The sequence below is a fragment of the Sebastes fasciatus genome, chromosome 5 (assembly GCF_043250625.1).
Source record: "Sebastes fasciatus isolate fSebFas1 chromosome 5, fSebFas1.pri, whole genome shotgun sequence".
In the NCBI taxonomy this organism is placed as follows: domain Eukaryota; kingdom Metazoa; phylum Chordata; class Actinopteri; order Perciformes; family Sebastidae; genus Sebastes; species Sebastes fasciatus.
The window spans coordinates 35,810,889-35,831,635 of NC_133799.1; the positions used below are offsets into that span (position 1 = coordinate 35,810,889).

Consider the following 20,747-nt stretch of genomic DNA (forward strand, 5'->3'; position numbering starts at 1 on the left):
CCATCATCCCGTTACCCTCCTTTAATAGCTCTTTGGGCAGACTACATCATGGTTACTAAATGTAACCATGGTTCTATGAAATAAGAGCCAGTGATTTGAGGCTTCAGTCAGACTGAGCTCAGAGCTGTGACGAAGATGAACTGATCATTGAGAGAATAAAGACTTTCTGATCAGATCTGATGGTAAGACAGTTTGATGGATGAGGACCACTGTCTCTGTACATGTTGTGATGCTGTCAGCTGTATTCCAGCTTTATTTCCTGGAGACATGAACACAACAACAACATCTTCTTCACATCAACTCTAACACATGATCACAACAAGCTTCTGGCTGATCTGATTGGCTGACTGTTCTCTCTCTCTCTCTGTGTGTCACCGTTCTACTCTCACAGCTTAACTGAGGAAACACATCACAACAATACTGCTGAAACCAGCATGGACCGACTCCGACCCTCTACTGACCTCAGAGTCTCCAGTTTACAGTGTGGACTCTCCACAAGATCAGACAGCAGCTTCACGTCTGAATCCTTCAGGTTGTTATTACCCAGATCCAGCTTTCTCAGACGGGAGGGGTTGGACTTCAGAGCTGAGGCCAGAGAAGCACAGCTGATCTCTGACAAACTGCAGCCCCACAATCTGAATAAAGAATAAATGATGAAGATAAAAATCACTTTATAATTCAATCAGATGTGTTCAGGTTTTAAATGTGTAGCTCAACATCACTATGTCCTAATCAATGATCTTTTCCCTAAAATGTGTAGAGTGACTTTGTCATTGTGTTATTGTGGATCATCATAATATCAGCGTTCTACAGACATCATCCAAATGTCACCACAACATTCATACACCTATTCATGTCAACACACATCCATAACATGCTGCTGATCTCTGTGTGTGTGTGCTGAAGGGTCAATATCAATGATAAGACATTACTTGTGGTATGCATTGAAACAAACAGAAACCAGATAAATATTTCTACTTCATTAACTAAACTTGATCAATTTAAAACCGATATTAGTTCAGAGGATCTTCTGTATCCAGATTTGACCACTTACCACAAATAATAAACGTTAATTTACTTTAACAACTAACAGTGGACAAGTCTTTAGTGACTGCAGACTGAATTTAGTTCAAGAAACATGAAAATATGTAAAAAAGGACATTAACAACTTTATGGATATAAGTTATGTTTATATATAAATCAGGTTAAATTATTAATTAAACATATAAGATCTATAATAGTAACAGAGAGTCAGTGAACTGACCTCAGAGTCTCCAGTCTACAGTGTGGACTCTCCAGAAAACCACACAGGAGCTTCACTCCTGAATCCTGCAGGTCGTTGTTACTCAGGTCCAGCTCTCTCAGATGGGAGGGGTTGGACTTCAGAGCTGAAGCCAGAGAAGCACAGCTGATCTCTGACAACCAGCAGCTCAACAATCTGAATAAAGAACAAATCATGTAAGTTTATAAGACAAAGTTCCTGCTTGAAATCATTCAATTTTTAATAATGTGTTCAGAGCTGAAGAAGGTTTAGAATGTAGAAGTTTAGAAAATGTAATCTCCATACACCTGAAGCCAACAGGATGCAGGTTAAAAACTGTAAAATACAAAAAGTGAAACAAACCAACAAACAAACCAACAAACCAACGCCGGTGAAAACATAACCCCCTTCCTAGTCCTTCAGCTTTAGTGGAGATAATAAATTGAATTGATTTGAATTGAATTGAATTAATATTAATGACAACGTGCTGCTACTTCAATAAAGACGTAGTGACTTCACCTCTTAAACTCTGACAGCTCCATCAGTGGATCCATCTATACAAACTCATGTTGTGCAGCCAAACACAAATAAAAACCCACAGAAATTGATTCAAGATTCAACTCAAGATCTCAAAGTTTCCAAAGATGTCAAATATGTCAGGATGGATTTTGGGGAAATGTGAACAAAACTCATCTATATATATATCTATATATCTATATATAAATATATAGATATATAAATATATATTATGGCATGCCATTCAGGAAATTATTATATATATATAATGTGAAATGTGAGAATATGGAATGAAATCCTTAATATATTGAATGAACCTGTCACGGCTCTGGCCTTGACTCCAGTAGTTTTCCGGTGTTCTGCTTCCCCTGGTTCTCTCCCTCCCCTGCCTGTCTGGGTGTGGCAGGGGCGCGGCTTCCTCATCAGGCACCTGGTCTCACACTCCACTCTACACTCTGCACCTGTCAACAATCACCTAATCAACCCACAGTACAAGAACACCAGCTTTCCTGCCAATCCTCGCCAGATTGTTCTGCCTACCAGTTGGTATTCTCTCGGCCGCTCTGTATTATAATTACCAGAGTTATTCTTGTGTTTCCTTGTGCTTCTAGTATTAACATTGTGTTCTCCTGTGTTCTGGATTCCAGTGCCAGCCTCCCATCGAGCCATCCTCACGCCGCCTCAGCTCATTCCTCCAGCCACTCCACCCTGCTCAGCAGCCTGCCTGTCCCCTGCCTTCTCCAGCGCCCTCACCACCTTTATTATAATAAATCCACCTGCTTTTCAACCACCATCCAGCTGTGTCTGTGTCTGCATCTGGGTCCTAACCAACAGCCCTCACAGAACAATCTGGCCACCATGGACCCAGCAGACACAGATTCACTCCGCCAAGCTTTGGCCTCCCAGGGTGCTCTGGTTGGACAACATGACAAAGTCCTCCATGAATTGGTGGAGAATCTGCGAGCCCTTTCCTCCAATGTCATTCGACTCGGCAGCCAAATGGACCAGGTCAACGCCCATCTCACAGCCTCATATGCCTCGTCTGCCACAGCAGCTTCACCAGCTGACCCCCCACCAGCGCTCCCCACGCCTCCACCAGGGCATGCCACACTAGCCCGTGAGCCTTTCATTCCGACTCCAGAACGCTACTCTGGGGATTTGGGGGCTTATGGGCGGTTCCTTCTCCAGTGTTCTCTCGTGTTCCAGCAGCAACCTACCACCTACTTATCAGATAAGTCACGTGTAGCATTTATTTTGGGGTTACTTACTGGTAAAGCTTCTCAGTGGGCTACAGCTTTGTGGGAGAGGCAGTCTCCTACTTGTGATTCTTACCTGTTATTCATAGCTGAGTTGAGAAAAGTTTTTGACCATCCTGTTCAGGGTAAAGAGGCTGCTAACCGTCTCCTCTCCCTCCGTCAGGGCTCTAAATCAGTCGCAGAGTATGCAGTTGAGTTTAGGATCCTGGCAGCAGAGAGTGGGTGGGAGGAAGTTTCTTTACAAGGAGTGTTTGTTCTTGGGTTAGCTGAGAATATTAAGGATGAGTTGGCAGCAAGGGATGAGACTGATAGTTTAGACTCCCTCATTTCCCTGTCCATTCGTTTAGACAATCGTCTTCGTGAACGCCGTAGGGAGAGAACCGGCCGCCCACATGCCCCCACTTCTCCATTCCTGTCCAAATCTGCCCCCCGGGTGATCCCTGACAGCCAGTCCTTCACCAGCCAGCCCCTCAGTTCCTCAGCTCCACCCTCAATGGAAGAGCCCATGCAGTTGGGACAAGCTTGCCTCTCACCCTCAGAGCGCCAACGGCGAGTCCAGGCTGGTGTATGTATCTATTGTGGCAAGGCTGGCCACTTCCTCGCCTCTTGTCCTCACCTGCCAAAAGATTAGGCTCATCCGGAACTGGAGAGGCCCTGATGAGCCACACCTCCACCTCTCCATCAGCCCCTCACCCTCGAATGCAATTTAATGCATCCCTTGTGTGCCAGGGTGACTCTATCCCCCTTCTTGCTCTGGTTGATTCTGGGGCTGATGATAATTTCATTGACTCCACCCTCGTTACCCAAGCTGGGATCCCTGTTGAAGCCCTTCCTGCTCCTAAGGATGTCAATGCGCTGGATGGAAGGCTCCTGGCCCGCATTACTCATCACACTGTTCCCCTGAGTCTCATCCTATCAGGTAATCATCACGAATCTATAAAACTGCTAGTTATTCCCTCACCTCATGCTCCTGTGGTCCTAGGTCAGCCCTGGCTTAAACTCCATAACCCCCATATTGATTGGTCCACCGCATCTATTGCTAGTTGGAGCACCTTTTGCCACTCCCACTGTCTCCAGTCAGCCCTAGCTCCCTCTCATTTAACTGCTGCTCCTACTTTTGAGCCCCCTGACCTCTCTTTAGTCCCTCCTGTGTACCATGACTTAGGTGAGGTGTTTAGTAAGCAGCGGGCCCAAACCTTGCCCCCACATAGGCCCTATGATTGTGCTATAGACCTGCACCATGGTGCCCCCCTTCCCTCGAGCCGTCTCTATAAACTCTCCCGTCCCGAAAGGGAGGCTATGGAGAAGTACATCAATGACTCACTAGTTGCTGGCTTTATTCGACCCTCCTCTTCTCCTGTTGGTGCCGGCTTCTTCTTTGTTGCAAAGAAAGATCACACCCTACGCCCCTGTATTGATTTCCGTGGCCTCAACGACATAACCGTTAAAAACAAGTATCCACTACCCCTCATCGACCCCTCTTTCGAGCCCTGCACAAGGCCACTGTCTTCTCAAAGCTGGACCTTCGGAACGCCTACCATCTGATCCGAGTCAGAGAAGGAGATGAGTGGAAAACTGCATTTAACACTCCCCTGGGCCATTTTGAGTATCAAGTCATGCCCTTTGGCCTCACCAACGCCCCTGCAGTTTTCCAGGCCTTGGTTAATGACATCCTCCGTGACATGCTGAACCACTTCATTTTTGTTTATCTTGATGATATACTCATCTTCTCCCGGAACATGGAAGAACATGTTCAACATGTGAAGTTAGTGCTCCGTCGTCTTCTGGAAAACAAACTGTTTGTAAAAGCTGAAAAGTGTGACTTCCACGTGACTTCTGTGAGTTTTCTGGGCTTCATCATCGAGCAGGGGCAGGTGAAGACGGACCCAGCAAAGGTTCAGGCGGTGGCTGAGTGGCCCAAACCCACTACACGGAAACAGTTGCAGCGGTTCTTAGGATTCGCCAACTTCTACAGACGGTTCATTCGAGACTACAGTAGAGTGGCGGCCCCTCTCACACAACTCACCTCCCCAGCCATCCCCTTTACTTGGACGCGGGAGGTTGACATAGCATTTGACACTCTGAAACAGTTATTCACTAGTGCTCCAATTCTAACTCACTCTGATCCCTCTTTGCAGTTTGTTGTGGAGGTGGATGCCTCTGATTCAGGTGTGGGGGCCGTCCTCTCTCAGCGGTCTCCTAAGGATCACAAGCTGCACCCCTGTGCCTTCTTCTCCCGGCGCCTTTCTCCGGCGGAGCGCAACTACGATGTGGGAAACCGTGAGCTGTTGGCGGTGGTCCTGGCACTTGAGGAATGGAGGCACATGCTGGAAGGGGCTGAGCAGCCATTTGTAGTTTGGACAGACCACAAAAACCTCTCTTACCTCCGCTCTGCTAAACGGCTAAATTCCCGCCAGGCCCGGTGGGCTCTGTTCCTGGGAAGGTTTAACTTCACTCTCACTTACCGTCCTGGCTCACGCAACACCAAACCTGATGCCCTCTCCCGCCAGTCTGTCCCAGAGGAATCCTGCTCTGAGCCAGAAACCATTCTACCTCATTCCTGTGTGGTGGCCGCAGCTACATGGGAGATTGAGACCTGCATACGGGAGGCACAGCGCTCTCATCCAGACCCAGGTAATGGCCCTCCTAACTGTCTGTTTGTGCCTGATTCAGCCAGATCTCAAGTTCTACAATGGGGCCATTCATCTAAGCTCACCTGCCACCCTGGCTTCCACCGCACCCTCTCCTTCATCAAACGGCGGTTCTGGTGGCCATCCATGACCCGCGACACCCGTGCCTTCGTGTCCGCCTGCTCCGTCTGTGCCCGCAGCAAGGCCTCCCATCAACCCCCAGCTGGTCTCCTGCGTCCTCTGCCCGTTCCCAGCCGACCCTGGTCCCACATAGCTGTGGACTTTGTCACCGGTTTACCCCCGTCAGAAGGTAACACAATCATATTGACTGTGGTAGACCGTTTTTCCAAGGCTGTGCATTTTGTCCCTCTCCCTAAATTACCTTCAGCCACAGAGACTGCGGACCTCCTGGTCCTCCATGTGTTTCGTCTTCATGGCATCCCCCAGGACATCGTCTCTGACCGGGGACCACAGTTCTCCTCCCAGGTCTGGAAGGCCTTTAGCCAGGCTCTGGGTGCCACAGCTAGTCTCTCATCTGGGTACCACCCTCAAACGAATGGGCAGACGGAGCGGGCAAACCAAGATCTCGGGGCAGCCCTGCGTTGTGTCACTGCTCACCATCCGTCCTCCTGGAGTAGACAGTTACCCTGGGTTGAGTATGCCCATAACTCACTCACCAGCGCTGCCACAGGTATGTCCCCCTTCATGGCCTCTCTAGGCTATCAACCTCCCCTCTTCTCAGTCCAGGAGGAGGCTGTGGCGGTGCCATCGGTCCAGGCCAACATCCAAAGGTGTCGGCGGATTTGGAGAGAGGTCCGGTCTGCCCTTCTCCGTTCAGCTGCCCGGAATCAACGCCTTGCTGACCGCCATCGATCCCCTGCACCCACTTACCAACCCGGTCAAAAGGTATGGCTTTCCTCCCGTGACTTGCCCCTTCAGGTGGAGTCCCATAAATTGGCTCCCCGATACATTGGACCTTTTGAAGTTGATAAGATCATTAATCCCACTGCTATCAAGTTAAAGTTGCCTTCATCTCTGAGAGTCCACCCCACGTTCCATGTTTCGCTGCTTAAGCCTGTGTCTTCCAGCCCCTTGTGCCCTCCAGCCGATCCCCCTCCACCCCCCCGGATCATCGACAATCACCCTGCCTTCACTGTTCGGCGGATTCTGGACGTCCGCCGCCGAGGCTGGGGTTTCCGGTTCTTGGTTGACTGGGAGGGTTATGGCCCAGAGGAACGCTCATGGGTCCCGCGCAGCTTTTTTCTGGATGCCTCCCTCATTCGGGACTTTTATCGGGAGCATCCAGACAAGCCTGGGGCGCCTGGAGGCGCCCGTTGAGGGGGGGGTCCTGTCACGGCTCTGGCCTTGACTCCAGTAGTTTTCCGGTGTTCTGCTTCCCCTGGGTCTCTCCCTCCCCTGCCTGTCTGGGTGTGGCAGGGGCGCGGCTTCCTCATCAGGCACCTGGTCTCACACTCCACTCTACACTCTGCACCTGTCAACAATCACCTAATCAACCCACAGTACAAGAACACCAGCTTTCCTGCCAATCCTCGCCAGATTGTTCTGCCTACCAGTTGGTATTCTCTCGGCCGCTCTGTATTATAATTACCAGAGTTATTCTTGTGTTTCCTTGTGCTTCTAGTATTAACATTGTGTTCTCCTGTGTTCTGGATTCCAGTGCCAGCCTCCCATCGAGCCATCCTCACGCCGCCTCAGCTCATTCCTCCAGCCACTCCACCCTGCTCAGCAGCCTGCCTGTCCCCTGCCTTCTCCAGCGCCCTCACCACCTTTATTATAATAAATCCACCTGCTTTTCAACCACCATCCAGCTGTGTCTGTGTCTGCATCTGGGTCCTAACCAACAGCCCTCACAGAACCCTGAATATATTGAATGTAACTCTGAATATATGGAATGAAATCCTGAATATATTGAATGAAACTCTGAATATATTGAATGAACTCTGAAAATATTGAATGAAACTCTGAATATATTGAATGAAACTCTAAATATAGTGAATGAAACTCTGAATATAGTGAATGAACTCTGAATATATTGAATATATATATATATATATTTTAGGAATAGTTGAGTCATAAAATCAAAGCATCTTCAGTTTAAACTATTCAGTCAGTATAAGCATCATATAGCTTCATAACATTTATAGACAAAGCAAATACTGAATATATTTGCTGAAATAGAGATTATTTATTTATTCTTCATATTTATGTATTTTTATATCATTTATTTTAACATAATGAAAGTCAAGTGTGATATATTATGGTTTTACATGTGTAGCTCAACATTGCTCTGCCACAGTCAATGGACTAAACCACTGAAGAAGAAAATATACTTTAGCATTAAGATACTTAGTTTGGATCAGTATAATATCAGCCTTATGTCTGCAGTTTAGTGTAACCACAACTTTCACATTATATTAATCTCAGTACAGAAGTAAAAAATGGTGTCTGACCTCAGAGTCTCCAGTCTACAGTGTGGACTCTCCAGAAAACCACACAGCGGCTTCACTCCTGAATCCTGCAGGTTGTTGTCACTCAGCTGCAGCTCTCTCAGATGGGAGGGGTTGGACTTCAGAGCTGAGGCCAGAGAAGCACAGCTGCTCTCTGACAAACTGCAGTCCCTCAATCTGAATAAAGAATAAATGATAAAGATAAAAATCACTTTATAATCCAATCAGATGTGTTCAGGTTTTAAATGTGTAGCTCAACATTACTATGTCCTAATCAATTAGCCTTTCCCTAAAATGAGTAGAGTCACTTTGTCATCGTATTATTGTGGATCATCATAATGTCAGCCTTCTATAGACATCATCCAAATGTCACCACAACATTCATACACCTGTTCATGTCAACACACATCAATAACATGCTGCTGATCTCAGTCAAGTCTGGAATTAGAGGATCAATATCAAATCAGACTTGTTGGACTTCATTATTTCATTTATTACATGGCCTTCTTCTCACTGTATCTGGGAGCTTAACAGGTTTTATGTAATTTACAGGAAAGGTCCACATTTGTTCAAGTGTGTCTTAAAACAACAGCCACATATATACATATATGTACATTAAAAGAGTTATTGGTGGCAGTAATCATTCCTCCTGTGAAGTGGTCCCTTCATAACACATCTACACTGTAAGAAATTACTTCATAAGTTCAACTGAAACTAATATGAAGATTCAGCCATGTGAGTCCGACAAATCAAGTGGGTGTTTACTAGGGCTGGGATGATTCAACTATCTCCTGATTCGATACTATCATGATTCGATATGTATTGTGATTTTTCAATATTGTGATTCGATTTTGCGATTTGTTAACTTTTTTAACACTGGACCATGGGAAAAAGTTGAATCATACACTTCTAGGGACTTATACTTTGGAAAATATCTAAATTAAAACAGTAAAAATGTCTGATTTTCAGCATGTATTTAGTCAGAGATGTCATGAAGACAAATATATCAGTCGTTGTTAGGCATTATTTATTAAATGTTTTCCAGCAACCCAAAAATCAAAGAATAAAGACATTTCCCTCAAAAATTAGTGGTATTTTCTTTTTAATTTTTAAGGGACATGTAATGTTTTATATTTCTTTTTTGTGATCAATTCTTTTTTATTGAAAAGGTATAGAGAAAGATGTTACATATCATTCATCTTATCCCTTTTATACATCCCCCTCCCCCCATACACAGGTACATATACAAAGCCCTCATTCCAGGTCTAATGCACAACCCTATGTCCCCCCTCCCTTCCCAAGGCGACCCCTAAATACCCCCCCACCCCTGATCTCTTTCCCCCAAAACAAAAAAAAAACAAAGTCAAAGTTACTGTCGATCACGCTATGTTTTTATCTTTAACTAGATTGTAAGCTGCATCCCACGCTCTGAGGGTCTTACCGCTGGCCCCGTGCATTCGGGCCACGGACCCCTCCATCAAGATAATTTCTAACATCGAGTTAGTCCACTGTTGTCTAGTCAAGGAGTGCGGTGGTTGCCATCTTAAGGCCAGCATTTTCTTGGCTGCAGTAAGACCAGCCCATAAAATACGTTTCTGTTGCAAAGACAGATTTAAAGAGGAGTCATCAGTTAATAAAAATAAAATAGGTGAGAGTGGAATCCTAACTTCAAGAATGTCGTTTAAGGTGAGAGATATTTGCTTCCAGAATTGAGACACAGCGTGGCATTTCCAGTACATATGCAAGAATGAACCCAGAGCACCAGATGGACACAGATCGCAGTTGGGAGATGTAATGATCTTCATAGAGTGACGCTTTCTAGGGGTGAGGTACATCCTGTGGGCAAATTTATAGTGTATTAATTGATGATCTGATTTTTAGATGTACCACACAAATTTTTCCACACCGTGTCCCAGGAAACCTCTTCGTCATTTATATCGGTTAAGTCCCTACGCCATGCAGTTTCTACTGATAAATGTTTACATGGTACAGAAATAAATGTGTAAAGTTTAGAGACCATCCCTCGTGTTAATCCCACTGAAGCCAATATTTTATGAAGAGGGTGTGTAAGGAGCGTTAATCCCCATGGTACACCATATGTCCGCATGGCTGACCTCAACTGCAAGTAGAAAAAAAACGATGAGCCCGGGAGATCATATTTAGCGCGTAAATCGTTAAAGGCTCGTAAGCCACTATCACCATACAGGTCCTTTAATATATTTACTCCCCTGATCTTCCATTGTGGAAATGAGAAAGGTATGTTGCCGGAAAGAAGGGAGAAATTATTGAAAATTGGTGAATGATTGTGCCATTTAAGACCTGCATGCGTCTGCTTCATTACAGTACGGTAGGTTACAAGTAGAAATTAAATTATAGGGCCTAAACGTAATTTGGCTTTTTTCAATGGTATGTTGGAATACACTAGGTCTTGTAGTCTATGAGGCGACGATACATTTTCCTCAATTGGTCTCCAAGAGGCTGAAGAACTTGGGTTGAGCCATGTAGAGAGAGGACGTAACACAAAGGACCAGAAGTACACCTTAAAGTTTGGTAGACCCAGCCCTCCCTGTGTCCTGTCTCGTTGGAGAGTTGTGAATTTTAAACGAGGCCTCTTTCCTTTCCATATGAATTTGGAGATTGACGTATGAAGTTTTTCCCAAAACCCAATAGGAGGAGCAAGAGGTATCATAGAAGAATAAAAATTAACACGAGGGAGTACATCCATTTTAACTATTGCTATTCGGGCTTGGAGTGAATTTGGGAGATTTGCCCAGCGTTCGAAATCCTTCTCTAAGCAATTGTATATATTTTGAAAGTTTCATAGTGCAATGGAAGATATAGAGGGGAAAATATCAACACCAAGATATCTGAAACACTTAACTATTGGTATATGGGAGGGCATGGGAGTTTGAGAAATAACTGAATTTAAATGCATCAATGCTGATTTTGTCCAATTGATTTTATATCCCGATAGCAAGCTGAACGAATCGAAAGTGGAAAGCAAATGTGGTAAAGAAGGACCTGTGTTACCTAAATAAAGAAGGATATCATCAGCATACAATGATATCCGGTGATCAGTGTTACAAAAAGTGATGGGATGTACTAATGGATGTTGTCTGATTTTATGCGCCAAAGGTTCAAGGGACAGAGCGAATAGTAGCGGCGAAAGGGGGCAGCCCTGGCGAGTTCCCCTAGAAATTGGAAACTGAGCGGAGCAAGTATTGCCAGTGATGACCATTGCCGAAGGATTTGCATATACAACTTTGATCATGTTAATGAATTGTGTACCTAGTCCAAATTTATCTAAAGTAGCCCAAAGATAGTCCCATTCTAGCCTATCAAACGCTTTCTCAGCATCCAACGATAGGACCGAACAGGGAGAGTCAATACTACCCGTTGCATGGATAATGTGCAACAGACGACGTACATTATCAGATGCATGACGAGTTTTAATAAAACCAGTTTGGTCATTGTGTATCAGTTTCGTAAGATGTACCTCTAATCGGGTTGCAAGTACTTTAGCATATAATTTAATATCTCCATTCAGAAGGGAGAGGGGTCTGAAGTTACCGCATTGAGTCAAATCTTTATTTGGTTTGGGAAGCACTGTGATTATGGCTGTGTTGGCACTTATGTTAAATTTACCCTTGTCAATTGCTGTATTAATCATATCCAATAGCAGTGGGCCTAGTTTATCCCAAAAAGTAAGATATAGTTCCGGTGGAATTCCGTCCAAACCTGGGGATTTGCCTTTCTTCATATTACTCAAAGCCATCCTTACCTCTTCTAGGGAAATGGGGGTATTGAGCACTTCGTTGTCATTGTCAGATACAGAAGGCAGATTGAGTCCTTGAAAAAAACCTGTACATGTACTTGTATCAAGTGAGATTTCAGAATTATAAAGGGTGGAATAAAAGTTCTTAAATTCAGTGTTGATATCCCGAGGGTCAATCAAAGTACGGTGAGGTGTTTTAATGGCCGTAATAATTGAATATTTTTCATGTTTTTTCAATCTTAAAGCTAAAAGATGGCTTGGTCTGGCTCCATTAAAATAGTATGTTCTTCTGGTCCTGTGCATCAAAAACTCTGCTCTACGTCTCAACAAAGAGTTGAGTTCAGCTCTTGTCACCACTATACTCCCCTGTAACACCTCTGAATGTGTAACTTGTTGTTGAGCCTCAAGCTGAGCGAGAAGATTCTCCAGTTCAGCTATCTTGCTAAGTTTACTTTTATGAAGGTGAGAGGAGAATGCAATTGAGGAGTCCCTAATACAGCCCTTTATGGCATCCCATAAGAATCTCGGGTCGTCTACTGAGCCAACATTAAAACCTATAAAGGTATTTAGTTTTTCCCTAAGAGAGACACAAAATTCTTCATTTTTGAGAAGCGAGACATTAAAGCGCCATCATGATGCCCTGGGAGGCGTGCCCTGGAGTGTGAACTGCGCTGAGACAATACTGTGATCTGCTAGAGAGCAGGGCTTGATTACAACACTATGTATTTCAGAGAAAGATGCAGGTGAAGCTAGTATATAATCTATTCTAGAGAAACTTTGATGTCTTGCTGAGTAAAAAGTATATTGTTTAGATGTAGGATTGATCGTTCGATATAAATCTGTTAGATTAAGTGCTGATATGAAGTTCTGAAAATCTTTAGATGTATGTAACTGAGTGGACGTGATACGCTGAGCAGATTTATCCAATGTGAAATTTAGAAAAGAATTCATGTCTGCACCAATAACAAGTGAGAAATCCTGAAGATGTAGTAAGGTTGCTGTTAAATTTGGAAAAAACTCTGGTTCATATTGGGATGGAGCGTAAACAGAAATAAAAGCGAATTTACGCCCAGATACATTAGTCTTGATATAAAAGATCCTACCGTCCTCACTACCAAATTGTCCTATTATATTAATTGAGAGATTACGTTTAAGTACTACTAATGAGCCCCTGGTTTTGGTATCTACCGATGCAGATGCAGCCACATAGTAGTGTTTATTCGAAAAACGACGAACATCTGCCGTTCTTAAATGAGATTCCTGTATGAAGGCAACATCCACTCGTAATCTATGCAGGAAATCTAAACAGGCCGTGCGCTTAATTTGACCATTCAGCCCGTTTACATTCCAGCTGACTACATGTATATTACTCATGTTGACTAGTAATGTTTTATATTTCTGGTGAATATAATCAAATCAATCTTATTTCCATATATGTATTTTGTATGTTAAGTTCCCTTTGTTAACACCTTATTTTGAAAACCGGACGTAGTCACACGTGTCTACTTCCTTTAACTTCTCCAAGGTGGTCTCTAGCGCTCTCGTCAGCTCCGTTCTCTTTATCCATCCATGGTCAGCTCCATCGGGGCCGTTTGAATGTATTTTACATAAATGTCAGTATATGGGTTCTCTACAGTTGTAGCGTCGGCCCATTTGACCACGGAGACGAGAGTGACGGTCGGCTCGACCGCACGTTACCGCCATACGATAATCTTTCCTGTCTGTGACAGAGTTAGCATGCAGCTTTAGCCATGATGTCTAGCTCTGCTTTACCTGCAATGTGTGAAACCCAAAATGTTTCCATACTTTACTGGATGTGTAGTGTTCACCACGCTGGATTTAAAATGTGAGGGTGCAGGTCGTATCCACGCAGCCCTCCAACGTTTTATACTTTCTCGTTTCGGCTCGCTGCGGTTTGTTTTGGTTGGAACGGATATGACGTCGCGTAACTCAGACTACAACAATAAAAGCAGTATCTTCCTTCTACTTCAACATAGACTCAAATGAAGCAAATATATCGATTCTGGCTTTAAAAAATCGATTTCAAAATCGGGAAAAACAAAATTGCGATACATAGGTGAATGAATTTCTTTCCCACCCCTAGTGTTTACCAAAGTTACAGACTGTTTAGTACCAAATTCCCTCTTTGTGTTACTAATTGTCCTGCAGCTCAACAAGGAAACTGTCAAACACAACATACTGACTGGATACATACTAAGGCTGATCAATATATCGATATTATATCGATATTGTGATATGAGACGAGATATCATCTTAGATTTTTGATATCGTAATATCGTGATATGGCATAAGTGTCGTCTTTTCCTGGTTTTAAAGGCTACATTACAGTAAAGTGATGTAATTTTCTGAACTTACCAGACTGTTGTAGCTGTTCTATTATTTGTCATTTACACTTAGTCATGAGATCCACATTAGTGATGATTATTTATCAAAAATCTCATTGTGTAAATATTTTGTGAAAGCACCAACGGTCAATCCAACAATATCGTCGCAATATCGATATCGAAGTATTTGGTCAAAAATATTGTGATATTTGATTTTCTCCAAGTCACCCAGCCCTAATACATCTAACTCAGTCTGCTGAAGCCTACGATTAGTTTAAGATTAACTTTACAGGTCATTTTACACAGAACAAGGCTGTGGATTTAGTCCTCATCTCGTAACACTCAGGTTATACTGGGATTGCTTCACAGATGTAAGGAATAATGACAGACATCAATAACTCTTTGATTGTACATATGAACATGTGAGTATTGTATTGAGATAGACTTGAAAAAAATATGAACCTGCAAAGATGTTTCTGATGCAGAATATTTATTTGTTTTTTTGTTGCAATCAAAATGTCTGCGGCTTCAAATAATTTGACAATGCTGACATGAAAACATATCACAGTTAAATCTGCTGTCAATAAGAATGTGGGAATAACTTAGAACCATAGAAACCTCTAATTTGATGGTGACGTTCATAATCATCAATTATGTACCTTTAAGTTGGTGCAGTACGTGTTTTTTGAAGAGTGCTGCACCTTTAGACATGTTCAAATAGAGCGCTACAGGAATGAGTCCTAAAACCCAGAAAAGAGTTGGCATTTTAGCATTTTGCTCCCTCGTCTGGAAGTCAATGGGTTTTTAGTAAGATGCCTGAAATAAGGTCCAGTGTGTAGGATCTGGCGGTTTCTAGCGGTGACGTAAGGAGATTGCAACCAACTGAAGACTCTCCCGTGTGCCAAGCGTGTTGGAGAGCTACGGTGGCCGACGCAAAAACGTGAAAGTCCCTCTCTAGAGCCATCTGTAGCAGACCCAGTGTGTAGAGAGTGTGTATACAAACTACATAAACTACAGTCAGTGAACTGACCTCAGATTCTCCAGTTCACAGTTTGGACTCTTTAGCCCAGCAGACAGCAGCTTCACTCCTGAATCCTTCAGGTTGTTTTTACTCAGGTCCAGCTCTCTCAGATGGGAGGGGTTGGACTTCAGAGCTGAGGCCACAACTTTACAGTGAGTATCTGACATCAGACAGCCAGAAAGTCTGTCATGACACAAAAATGACAAAATATGTTATTATGAAAGAGGACAGTTTATATTTACTTCATGCATTTGATGACTTGACAGTTTGATATATACTTGATTAACATTTGATCCTCACATCAGCATTCAGCTAATCTTATATCACTGTTTGACATGAAACAATAATTCTCATCACTCTCTCTCAAACCTGCAGATTTTTAATCTTTGATTTTCTTTAATCTTGCAGATGAAGAGAGAGAAAATGTAGTTACATTGAGGCTTCCCTAATGTCCAGTCTGTCAGTGTGATCTGATCCCAGGTCTGTCTCCACAAAGTTAGCATGAGGCCTTCTTGATTAGAAAAGCATTTTTAAACTCTCTGCTGTCAGGTTCACGACCATAAATGGGAAAATTCCGTGACTGCTGCTGAACAGTAGAGAAATTAAATAAATCGCGTAATAATATTAGACCTGTACATAATTAAGGATTCTTATAATTAGATATTTTGATGACTGCATGGCGATTTGTCATTTGTTCCATTTTAGAATAAAAATATATAAAAAACATAGATAAGCTATAAGAAAAATAGAAGTAAGAATACAGATGAAATGTAAATATGTGTGCATTAGAAAAATAAGAAAGAATCAAAGAAATCACATAAACTTAAGTATAGGGAACATCAGATTACTGCCTACCATTTCATTTTTTTAATGAATAAATTGTTACATTTAAACATTTTTAATTAATAAAAAAAATATTTTAAGTTCCATGTACTGTCATCTATTATTCCATTACTTTTCCTGATGTTTTAGATTTTTGCTGTGTTATTGTTTCAGTATCGGTATCGAGATATTTAGGCAGGGTATCGTATTGAACTGATGTTTCTGACTGTCAGTAACAGCTACCGGGGTTTGTTTTTTCCTGTGACACAGAGTGTATTTCACCGGTGTTCCTAACCGTGAGTAGCCGTGACTTAGGTGTGTGACGCAACTATGTCATGGCAGGTGTATTGCTCAGGACCCAAGGAGGCACAATGTCGATTCTGAAGTTGTTTGTACGAGCGGTTCTCGAGAAAGCTGCAAGCAGCAACACCACAAGCCAAGCATTCGGCCCGTTCTGAACAGACATGCTCTGAACGGACACTGCACTGTCTGGATTAAATTAGAAGAGGTAAAAACGAGAAATCGACTCGCACCCCCGCCTCATCCTCCCCGCCGCCAGGAGGCTGCTTTGCCGGGAGTAGAGTGTGTGGAAGCTCCAGGAGACGTACCCCAAGTTAGCAAATTCAGCCAGTGCAAACCCCAGCACCAGGGCTCTGATCCCAGGACCGCCCAGACTCACAACAAACGTTCTGTTGCTGACGTTTCACCGGTTAGACCCAGCGCTCTACCAGCCAGCTGATCTCTTTGTTTTTTTAATTTGTTTTACCAGGTTTGCATGTCGTCTCCATCACCCAAAACGATAAATAAGAAAAAACTGTAAAATGTAACAAATATTAGAAATAAATAGAATAAGTGTGTTCATTAACTTGACAGCTAGAAACACAACCTACTGAAACATTTTTTAACTCAGCATTTGAAACAGCTCAAAAACATCTGTGACAAAATATAACTGACATATTTATGTAATAAACACGTGGAACACTTATAAGAATATTATATTTTAAAGGGACTATTTGTAACTTTCAGAAATGCTTCTTAACAGCGACACCTGTGGCCGTGAAATCAACGAAAGTCAGTGTCTAGCTCGCGCTTGCTCGCTCTACATAGACATGAACGAGCATCGCTCAAAACAGTGAGGCGACACACATCAGCTTAAACCACAATATCACTCTATATTTCAGCTGCTTGGCAGTAATGTTAGCTGACCAGACGAAGGTCTCTCCATGAATCAATGCTGATACTGTGTTTGCCTCTCCTGCCTCAGCGCGGGCTCCGCAGCGAAAAACTCGTCTCCCTCCGCCCGCAGCCGGAGTGAACAGGGTGTCTTCACAAGACATGGAAAACCTCTGTTTGTCTGGTGAAGCTGCAGCATTTATTTCTGCACAAACGTCCACTGTACATTCACTAGATATTCTCAGAGCTAAACTAACTCTTCTGCAGTGTGTAGTGAGCGCGCGTTCACGTCTAGAGGTGGAGCGAGTACGCGAGAACGCGCGCTGTCTGAGTGAAGGCCGGCAGAGGAACTGGGACGCCGGCCACACGCGAGCGCGCATATGTGAGCGCGCATGTGTCCCGACCCGGTACATTTATACGCTTACAAAGTTACAAACAGTCCCTTTAAGAATAATTCATAGTGTGTATATTTGAAGAACTAAACTACTAATCTACACTGATCTATAAAGTTAATCACATCTGGGCTTACAGAGCTTTTCTGCAGTTCCTCACAGCTGGAATCAGTCTTCGTCGTCCCTCGTCTGTTGTGATGTACTTCTTCAGGTCCAACTCATCCAGAACCTCCTCTGACATCTGCAGCATGTAGGCCAGAGCTGAGCAGTGGATCTCTGAGAGTTTCTTCTCTGATCTGTTCTCTGACTTCAGGAACTCTTGGATCTGCTGATGTACCGACTGGTCGTTCATCTCCGTCAGACAGTGGAAGATGTTGATGCTTCTGTCAGGAGAGATATTATCTCTGTTCATCTTCTTCAGGTTGTTGATGATTCTCTGGATGATTTCTGGACTTTTGTCTGTCTGACCCAGCAGACCTCCTAAAAGACTCTGGTTGGACTTCAGAGAGAGGCCATGAAGGAAGCGAATAAACAGGTCCAGGTGGCCACTTTTACTTTCGAGGGATTTCTCCATGACTCTCCTGAGGAAGTCCTCCAGGGTTGAATGAACATATCTTTCTCCCAGGAAGTCCTTCAGTACCTCTGTGTTGCTGTTTGTGTAACAGTGAAACATGTAGACTGCAGCCAGAAACTCCTGAATGCTCAGGTGAACAAAGCAGTAGACTGTTTTCTGGAAGATCACACACTCTCTTTTGAAGATCTCTGTACAAACTCCTGAGTACACTGAGGCCTCTGTGACATCAAGACCACACCGCTCCAGGTCTTCTTGGTAGAACATGATGTCTCCTTTCTCCAGATGTTCAAACGCCAGCCTCCCCAGCTTCAAAAGAACTTCCCTGTCAGCCTTCATCAGCTCCTGTGGACTCGTCTCATGTCCCTCACCATACTTCTGCTTCTTCCTCTTTGTCTGAACCAACAGGAAGTGTGAGTACATGTCAGTCAGGGTCTTAGGCAGCTCTCCTCTCTGGTCTGTAGTCAACATGTGGTCCAGAACTGAAGCAGTGATCCAGCAGAAGACTGGGATTAGACACATGATGTGGAGGCTCCTGGATGTCTTGATGTGTGAGATGATTCTGCTGGACAGCTCTTCATCACGGACTCTCCTCCTGAAGTACTCCTCCTTCTGGGCGTCAGTGTAGCCTCGTACTTCTGTTACCCTGTCAACACATGCAGGAGGGATCTGATTGGCTGCTGCAGGTCGGGAAGTTATCCAGACGAGAGCTGAGGGAAGCAGATTCCCCTCGATGAGGTTTGTCAACAGCACGTTGACTGATGACTTCTGAGTGACATCAGACACAACCTCGTTGTTGTGGAAATCCAGTGAAAGTCTGCTTTCATCCAGGCCGTCAAAGATGAACAGAACTTTACAGACAGCGAGCTTCTCTGCTGTGACCTTCTGTAATGTTGGATGGAAAACATGGAGCAGCATGAGAAGACTGTACTGCTCATCTCCGATCAAGTTCAGCTCCCTGAATGAAAGCAGAATCACCAGCCTGACATCTTGGTTCTCCAAGCCCTCTGCCCAGTCCAGAGTGAACTTCTGCACTGAGAAGGTTTTTCCAATACCAGCGACGCCGTTCGTCAGAACGACTCTGATGTGTTCCTGTTGGTCAGGTAAGGCTTTAAAGATGTCGTGGCACTTGATTGGAGCGTCATGGAGGGTCTTCTTCTTGGAAGCTGTCTCAAGCTGCATCACCTCATGTTGGGTATTAACCTCTTCACTCTGTCCCTCTGTGATGTAGAGCTCAGTGTAGATCCTGTTGAGGAGGGTTCCACCTCCTGTTTCATCAGTTCCTTCTGTCACACATTCAAATCTCTTCCTCAGACTGATCTTATGTTCATCTACAACCTCCTGCAGAACGCTATCTGCTGAAAGAGAGAAAAAAAGTTTAAGACTAAACACAGAAACTTTTTATCTTCATTGCCAATATGAAAATAATCAATATAAGAACATATAAAGAAGTAAAGGTTATAAAGTCATCATCCCTTCTTGAAGTCAAAACTAACATCAAAGTGATTTTTATATTAATTTTAATAGTTTCTCAACAAGTCGCTATGCAGGACAAGACTTATGTTTGTAAGTCAGAGACGGAGAATGTAGCAGGAAAACTAATGTGGGTTGTTGTTCAAAGTCTGTGGCTCCTGTTCAGTTCAGTCAATTCAATTCAATTAAATATATTTTTTTATATAGCGTCAAATCATAACAAAAGTTATCTTAAGACGCTTTTCATATAGAGCAGGTCTAGACCGTACTCTATAATTTAGAGACCCAACAAAGAGATCAGCATGCATTGTTATACGACAATGGCAAGGAAAAACTCCCCTTTCATCAGTGTGACTGTCTGTCTGTGATAGAACAGTGATGTTGTTGCTTTACAGAGATTAATAGTTCTCCATCTCATCTATGCAGATGGAGAACAAACATCATTCTGATTGGTTAATGCAAATACAGAGTGCTATCATAAAAACAAAACATAAAAATATAAAAATGATTTCTTTTGGGTTCAGATTTTCTCTCAAAGGAGAACAGAGTACAAGTGATGCAGAGCAGATATGTATGGTGGAGATCATCTTAAACAGTTGTCACAACAATAGTCAGTGTATTAAAGTCCTGTTTCCAGACATGAAGACATCAGCAGACCGATCTACAGTCTTACTTTGTACAGTCCTGGTCTGACTGGCTGTCTGAGGTCCAGGTCTTGTTCTGGATCTGGACATCAGCTCCTCCACAGAAGCATGACTCTTCTTCTCTCTGTGGAGACATTACTTTATTACTAAAATGATTTGTTGATTGTTGTTGAAAAATATCAAGATTTGGCCGACACTGAAGTTCAGATGGTCACAGAGAAGAGTTAAAGTGTTGGTACTTTTCTGTTTGAATTCAGCATTCAATCTGTGATGAAAATGTTCCTTTATTTTAACTCTCCTGCTTTAATAAACAAGAATTAGCTGCTTTTCCTATCTGACTGTCTTATTGAACATTTAGTGATCTGGCTGAAGTTTGTTTATTAAAGGTGAATGTCATGGG

The 20,747-nt window shown here is 43.4% G+C and overlaps 2 protein-coding genes and 1 long non-coding RNA gene across 3 annotated transcripts in view; 1 reads left to right on the forward strand and 2 right to left on the reverse strand.

Moving 5' to 3' along the window:
* LOC141768565 (uncharacterized) overlaps positions 1-20,747 on the reverse strand; it is a 194,959-nt gene that overhangs the window by 68,240 nt on the left and 105,972 nt on the right. The window lies entirely within an intron of this gene.
* On the reverse strand, positions 366-20,463 carry LOC141768406 (protein NLRC3-like). The gene is made up of 6 exons (XM_074636698.1): positions 20,377-20,463; positions 17,797-19,588; positions 15,278-15,455; positions 8,135-8,307; positions 1,265-1,438; positions 366-635 (listed from the first exon to the last, which is right to left on the reverse strand). The coding sequence occupies exons 1-6, from the start codon at positions 20,435-20,437 to the stop codon at positions 410-412; spliced, it is 2,604 nt and encodes an 867-aa protein (XP_074492799.1). The 5' UTR covers positions 20,438-20,463; the 3' UTR covers positions 366-409.
* Positions 1,584-3,470, forward strand: LOC141768407 (uncharacterized). Its single transcript, XM_074636699.1, has 4 exons — positions 1,584-1,589; positions 2,184-2,323; positions 2,425-3,019; positions 3,381-3,470. Exons 1-4 carry the CDS (start codon positions 1,584-1,586, stop codon positions 3,468-3,470), a joined length of 831 nt encoding a protein of 276 aa, XP_074492800.1.

Coding starts and splice junctions, on each gene's coding strand:
- LOC141768407 (XM_074636699.1), top strand. Junction 2,324..2,424: donor ATTGTTCTGCCTACCAGTTG/GTATTCTCTCGG, acceptor TCTGGATTCCAG/TGCCAGCCTCCCATCGAGCC. Junction 3,020..3,380: donor ACTTATCAGATAAGTCACGT/GTAGCATTTATT, acceptor CCATTCGTTTAG/ACAATCGTCTTCGTGAACGC.
- LOC141768406 (XM_074636698.1), bottom strand. CDS start 20,437: ATGTCCAGATCCAGAACAAGACCTGGACCTCAGACAGCCAGTCAGACC. Junction 1,439..8,134: donor TGTAGACTGGAGACTCTGAG/GTCAGACACCAT, acceptor TTCTTTATTCAG/ATTGTTGAGCTGCTGGTTGT. Junction 636..1,264: donor TGTAGACTGGAGACTCTGAG/GTCAGTTCACTG, acceptor TTCTTTATTCAG/ATTGTGGGGCTGCAGTTTGT.